The sequence below is a fragment of the Olea europaea genome, chromosome 22, assembly GCF_002742605.1.
Source record: "Olea europaea var. sylvestris chromosome 22, O_europaea_v1, whole genome shotgun sequence".
NCBI classification, from domain to species: Eukaryota; Viridiplantae; Streptophyta; class Magnoliopsida; order Lamiales; family Oleaceae; genus Olea; species Olea europaea.
The window spans coordinates 994,326-1,002,067 of record NC_036258.1 but is presented as its reverse complement, the minus strand read 5'-3'; the positions used below and the strand labels follow the sequence as shown (position 1 = coordinate 1,002,067).

Sequence of the window (7,742 nt, the reverse complement as noted above, 5' to 3'; positions counted from 1 at the left end):
ATTGTATTTGCAAGTGTAAGTTCGCTCTATTACAAGACATCAGTAAAAATTTTGGAACGATTAGATGTGCGAGCCAACCATTTATTTTCATCGAAATATGACCTAATATCAAAATTGCAGTTGCTAGCTGTGAAGTGCCACTTTGAGTACAAAGTTAAGAAGTCAAATAAGAGCACTTATACAATTGTTTGTATTGATGAAAGTTGCAAGTGGCGCTTACGAGCAACCAAGATCGTAGAAAGTCCCATTTTCGAAGTTCGAAAGTACAATGGTCATCATTCTTGCTCCATGAGTGTTCGTCACAGAGATCATAGGCATACTTCATATATGATTATTGGAAACACGTCGCTTCTAAGTATGAAGATGTCAACAAATTTACAGGCCAAGGGACATTTATATTAATGACATTCGTCGAAAGTTTGGCATAACCGTAAGCTATACTAAAGCGTACATGACTAAAAATTTTGCTTGTGGATTGATTCGTGGGAAACCCTGTGAGAGTTATGCGAAATTGTCAGCATATTGTCATGTTTTGAAGATGCAAAATCCTGATACATTGACATTCATTCATACTAATGATGATCGACATTTCAAGTACCTTTTTATAGCATTGGGATCAAGTATACATGTGTTCCTAAACTCAATGCGAAAGGTAATTTCTGCAGACGGTACATTCTTGACATCTAGAATGAAAGGTACTCTACTCGTAGCAACTTCTCAGGATGCAAATTTTCAAATATTTCCACTCGCATAGAGAGTAGTTGATTCGGAGAATGATGAATCCTGGACTTGGCTCTTTCAGAAGTTGCGGTTAATAACAGGTAATACGGATGACCTTGTGATTATATCTGACCGTGAAACGTGTATCAAAGATGGATTTAGAAATGTGTTTCGATTTGCTCATCATGGTAATTGTATATATCACTTGCAAAAGAAGACAATTTTTCCACGATGCGATGTTGCAACTTTGTTTAAGGCAGTGTCGGAAGCTTATACTTTAATCGAATTTGAGTCTTACATGGCAGCTTTATGCAGTAAAAATGAGGGCATCAAAGAGTACCTATTGGAAGAAGATTTTTATTATTGGGCTAGAGCGCATTTTACTGGGATACCTTACAATATCATGACTACGAATAATGCAGAATCTATAAATGGTTTGTTGAAAAGTGCTTGAGAACTTCCCATAGTAGGTTTAATAGAATATATTCGTGGGATACTACAAAGGTGATTTTATGAAAGACACGTTGAAGTAGAAAAATGTGTGACCCAACTCATGCTAGCATTAGAAAAAAAGATGTGCATGACATAAAATAAGTCAAATGGGTTGGAGTTAAATCAGGTTTCTCCGGACATTTTTCAAGTTGGTGACAATTTAGAACACCACTTTGTGGATTTTTACGAAATGACATGTACATATAGAAGATTTGATTTGGACAAATTTTCATGTGCGCATGCAATTGCTGCCGCAAGGTTTAAAGGAGACGATGGCTATAAATTATGTACCCCCTTTTACACTAGTATTTGTTGGAAGCAAGCTTATTCTACATTCGTATATCCTTTGCCGAACGAGGTTGAATGGCAAATTCCTAAGAATGTGATAGTCAGAGAAATATTTCCACTATTGGTACGAAGACAGGGCGGGCGACTGACAAAAAAGATAAAAGGGTTGGTTGGAGAGACGCATGCGGCTCGTAAGTGCAGTAGGTGCAAGAAAACTGGTCACGTTCGATCCACCTGCACGGGCCAAACAGCTAGTAGTGAACCTTAAGGTTGTAACACTATCGTGTTTTGTAACTTTACAACTTCGTACTTATTATTTCAATTGAATGAAATGACTTATTAGATTTTGTAATCATTGCGTTATTGAAATATTTTTGTACCGTTGGAATCAAATTAAAGTATTTTAGATATTCATGTTCCTTTTTTCTCACAGCGAAGGCAAAGTACGTTCATATCGTTACAGTAGACGTGAATGTCATTCCAGTTCGAAAATTGCACAGATTAACATAACGAGTTATAATTCGTTCCCGAGACACAAAATGACGTGCATATCGTTTCAATGTTAAATACACACTACTTCTCTAAATTGTGTAACGACGTAGAACTCGTTATGAACACACATAACAATTTCGAAGTCGTTTCAATTAAAATTGATACTAAAACGAGTTATAACTCGTTCCTAAGGCACAAAATGACATGCATATCGTTTCAATGTTAAATACACACTGCTTATCTGAATTGCGTAACGACATAGAACTCGTTATGACCATACATAACGTCTTTGAAGTCGTTTAAGTAAAAATTGATACTAAAACAATTTGGAACTCGTTCCTAAGACACAAAAAGACATGCATATCGTTTCAATGTTAAATACAAACCGTTTCTCTAATTTGCATAACGACATAGAAATCGTTATGACCACACATAACAACTTCGAAGTTGTTTCAATTAAAATTGATACTAGAACAATATCTAACCCGTTCGTGTAACACAAAACGATGTTTACATTGTTTCAATGTAAAATACACACTGCTTCAGTGCTTAATGAGGGTTGGGCGCATATCATATCTTCTTGTTCGGTACTACATTGATATCGTTCTAGTGTAATCGTTCTTGAAACAACATCCATCTTGTTTCATTACAAAGCTGTCAAGTTCGAAATCATTTCAGCTGAAATAATAGCTACAACGACATCGGTATCATTTCTTCATACTTGAAACGACATTAGTATCGTTATGCTTAAAAATGATGTTTCGACCATCCACGGCTATCGGCATATGTCCCACTGTACGTATGACGATAAAAATAGGTCATCGAGCCGGTTCAATCTCACTCGAACGACGCTATGGTAACGTTTGTGATTCCATAGTATCAATTTTAACTGAAACGACTTCGAAGTCGTTATGTATGGTCATAACGAGTTCTAAGTCGTTACACAAATCAGAGAAACAGTGTGTATTTAACATTGCAACGATATGCATGTCATTTTGTGTCCCAGGAACGAGTTTTAAATCGTTTTAGTATCAATTTTAACTGAAACGACTTCGAAGTCGTTATGTGTGGTCATAACGAGTTCTAAGTCATTAACCAAATCAGAGAAGCAGTGTATATTTAACATTGCAATGATATGCATGCCGTTTTGTGTCTCAGGAATGAGTTCTAAATCGTTTTAGAATCGATTTTAACAAAAACGACTTCGAAGTCATTATGTGTAGTCATAACGAGTTTTAAGTCGTTATGCAAATCAGAGAAGCAGTGTGCATCTTACCATTGCAACGATATGACAATGGAAGACAATGAAAAATATGTAAGTTTGTATATGTAAAACTCAATAACCTGACACGGACAATATCTAAACTTTAAAGTTATAAAAGACAATGAAAAATATATACATTGAAATTGTATTCGAACTCCAAAATAGTTACTACTCCAAAGTCAAAACAGCCAAGTCACTACATAATGTCATAAAAATATAAAAAAATACGAGCAAAACACAATCTGCGGCTCGAAATCCCAAGCCAACAACTCTGCAATTAGTTTCTTTCTCCATACTGGTACGTAATCTGATCGAATTGTATTTACGTCCATATTCGCTTGCAGAAATTCTATGTATTCGATAGCGAATATCCGCAATCGGATCTACAAAAAAGTTGTAAAATTTTTGTATTAATTTTCAACACTCAAAATAATATGGTACTACTAATTATGAAATTAGTCATTCTTACCCGTTCACTTGTTGGGGAACATCTTTCATGGTTACAAATTTGAAGTTCTCCGTACTATATTGACATGAGATTTTATTATCAATGAAATAACTACCTGTAGAGCCAAAAAAAACAAAAAAAAGCTTCCAGCGCTGCCTTACGAATGTGACCCTTCAGACTATCAAACATAAAAATGACTAGTTCCTCCATGTCGACTTGAACTGAAAACCAATGGTTGGGGTCCAACAAGGAAAATACAAATATCTACAGTCCTTCCAAGGTTTACCGAGCTCCGGAGTAGCCCCTCTCACATAATGAATTAGACTCTTACTATATTTGAGCTCTTTACTAAACTGTAACTGGCCAATGCATTGACAACAAATTGATAGAAATAAGTGTCCAATATACAACAGTCTTGCCGGAACAGATTGGGAAATTTGGAAGCCCTTTCTCGTATTTGATATAGGGCCTCGTTCATAATCTATAAAAATAAAATAATCAATTCAAACTGAATTCTTTTGTGACATTATCATAAAATTATTAAAGTTGGATTACTTACACTGTCATTAATCCAACCATCCTCATTCAAAAGATTCATCAAACTTTTTGTTTGAACATCATAAAAGCGCAAAGGTATAATTTGGATGTGCATACAACAAAATCAACACGAAATTATATTTAGGTAATATTGTCATTACTTTCACATGTACTTGCAACTATGTGTAATACTTTACCACGAAGATGTAGTTTCCATCCATTTGTAAAAAACCTCAACCTTTGACGGGATCTAATTCTCGATAAGGATCGTATATATTGATGTCCGACAACTTTCTCCTCTTCGTCGGGTTCGTGTATGGAAAACAAAATATGCGCACTTTTCTCTTCCGATGATACCCTCGTCCTTTCGATAGATCGCATCTCGCCTCATCGATTTCTACAATGTCACCTATATGTTGAAAATAACAACAATTACAAGTGGAAAATTTGTTTCATATGATATAAAGATGTAAAACTGAACTTTAAATTCATTTTTACGTACCTTGCTTGGATTTATTTGTATCCACACCATGCTTTTCAGGCGTCACAAAATCAGCAATCTCTTTCTCTACATCGGGATGCTCCTCCTCTAATATTATTTCTTTTCCAACACTTTTCTTGACCATTTTTTCATTTTCTTGCTCATCTATATCATTCACAGATCCAGCTTCCTTTTCCAAGTCCCTCCCTCCTACATTTTTGCCTCTACATTCCTCCTCTAACTTTGGATCCTCCTCACGCGCTTCTACATTTGTTTTAGCAGCAGACACATCTCTCACATCATCAAATCCAAGCTCAGTTTCCAACTCATTCCCTCCTACATTTTTTCCTCTAACCTCCTCATCTAACTTTGGATCATCTTCAGACAAATCTACCTTTCTTTCAGCAGTAGGCATATCTGTCACATCATCAAACCCAACCTCTTTTTCCAACCTATCCTTCGGTTCATTTTCAGGTACATAGGCTGTGCTACTAGTGGCACCATCAAATGCACTAGTCACTGGATGGAACCGACCTGCCACAGCCAATTCAACTAACCTGTCAACATTTTCTCCACCCGATCAATTCGAGTCGATATGATTGCTTGTAGGCTTTCCTCAAGTTTTTTTCATTTCAGTTCTCAATAAATCCGCTATGTTCATCTCAAAACCAGGCTGTGGTGGTTGAGTTGCTCTAGAAGACTCTTTGGGGTATGTATGATGTGGCTCGACATCATGCTCAGCCACGTCTCCTTCGGAATGGTGTGAAGCCTTCTCATATTCTTCCACAATCGATGTTAATTCTTTCCAATAGACCTCTTTCAGTTCGGCTTCAGTAGGAATCAACGTAGAATTAACCTCCAACTGCAAATATTAAATCTGCAAATCATTAGTCATCCACTAATCTAATTCCATAATTTGTCCCCATTAAACTTTAAAAAACATAAATTTACCTCTTTCGATTTCAACACAATATCAATGGCGACAGACGCTAACCTCTTCGACATTTTCCAAGCAAACATTCTTGGAATTACATCTGGATATTTTGTAGCAAACTTCATTCCCAAAGTTGGAATTGTTTCGAATGCCAAAATATATTATAAAACATACATTACTATCACATGACATAAATTTTTATATACAAAATATTACAAGTCAAGTATATTGTTTGTTCATACCATTATAGCAAGGAGAAAGCCGTGCAAAGAATGCTGTCAACGTGACTCTCCTCCGACATCGGAACTTTTCAATTTACCTCCTATCTCACGTCTGAATGCATTCATCGTATATTCAAATGAAATCTTCCCCCCACGGATACTTCTCGAACCTGTTCAAATCATCCACCAAGTCCAGCAACCATTAATCGATATAGGTATTTTTCTTCGTGGCCCACAAGACATACGCCAATATTACAATCAATCCCAGCTTATATTTGTCACTCTTTCTCTTCTTACAACATGCAAATGCATTGTAGATATCTCCCTTTGTAATTTTCTCCCCACTATTCTTAAAATATTCTTTCACAATCCGACACTCTGCCCCCAAAGTCTTATCTACATCATTCTCATCATCCGCATTTAAACCCAGTAACTAAAACAAATTCTTCCAATCCAAACCTCGCTCGTTTATCTCCTATCTTGAACCACACTTCTCCATTTTTGTTGGTCTTCATTTTCCTCAATAACAACTGATGGATGACCTGTGAATCCAACCTTATATCCTTGAGTCTAAGCAGAGATCCAAAGCAACTTTTTCGAAGCTTGCTTTTGTGATTTGTATCCAGTTGTTCATAGACATTTTGTACTACTAGGAGTCTATATCTTGTTGTAATCGTAGCGTTAATCTGAATATTTTCCATATCACTGTAAATTATAAAACATGCACATATATCAGAACAACTGATGACAATAAGATGTACATATATATGCTCCTCAAATGCTGAATGTTATCAAGAAATACTATGATTTCATTTCACTAAAATCATAGATTTTATTAGGGAATAAATAATAATGAATATCACTCAACCTATTCTTTACTCCAACTTGGAGAAAAAGTTTCACTTTAGATCTACAAATATGATACAATTCAAAAACAAAATGGAGAAATTCCATATAAAAAGTATAAATCTTGTTAGGGTTTACATCACCTTCCAAATAAATTTAACAGATTTACATTGCAGAAGAATAAAAATGTCAGCCAACTTCCCAATGTTCAATTTGGAATGCCAAAGAATTCATTTAGGTGACCACAAGGTGGATATTTTAGTCACAGAAGTGGCAGCCTCAAACTGAGATCAAATCATGCAATTATGAGCAATCATTTCATTATTGCATTAGCCAACACCTTTTATACATTATAAGAAGCTTATAAATCTTGTAATAATGCTTGTAAGTCTTAAGCTTGATCGATTATAAGAAGCTCATAAACATTAGTCAAACATATATAAAGAATATAATACATTTATAAAAAGAACATTTGCAATGACATAAGATCAATCAAATACACAAAAATGAATAAGGTATCTAGTAATCAAACAAAACATCATTTATTCTATTAAACCCAATTTATCCACTACTCAAGAGCTCAAATTTCCACAAAATAACTTTACAATCAATCAAACAAGATAATACTATCTACTTATGGATCTCATGAAATAGCCTTCCATTTTTCCATTTTTGGCAACTGGCATTCTTTATGAGAAAATCCAAAATAATAATACAATCAAGAGCCCAAAATTTCACAAAATAACTTTAACAAGCAATAAGTGCAAATGGCATTCCATAGTTCCACTTTTCGCAACTGGCATTCTTTGTGAGAAAATCCAAAACAGTAAGTGCAAATATATAAGCAAGGGATGAAATTGGTACTAAAATTTTTCCATGTCCACACATCTAGATGTAATTGGAATAATATCTAAAGTTCTGCGAAAATCCATTTCCAATCAATTTAACATTTCAAAATATGAAAAACTTAAATTGATTTTTACCAAATGGGAGCTCCTCGTGGGTTTGGAAAAGAAGAA

General features: G+C 35.1%; 1 protein-coding gene across 1 annotated transcript; it reads right to left on the bottom strand.

Annotated features, from left to right (window-relative positions):
* Positions 1-4,297: 4,297 nt before the first annotated feature.
* On the bottom strand, positions 4,298-5,567 carry LOC111371199. Its single transcript, XM_022993099.1, has 2 exons — positions 4,744-5,567; positions 4,298-4,650 (listed from the first exon to the last, which is right to left on the bottom strand). Exons 1-2 carry the CDS (start codon positions 5,135-5,137, stop codon positions 4,475-4,477), a joined length of 570 nt encoding a protein of 189 aa, XP_022848867.1. The 5' UTR covers positions 5,138-5,567; the 3' UTR covers positions 4,298-4,474.
* Positions 5,568-7,742: the final 2,175 nt, after the last annotated feature.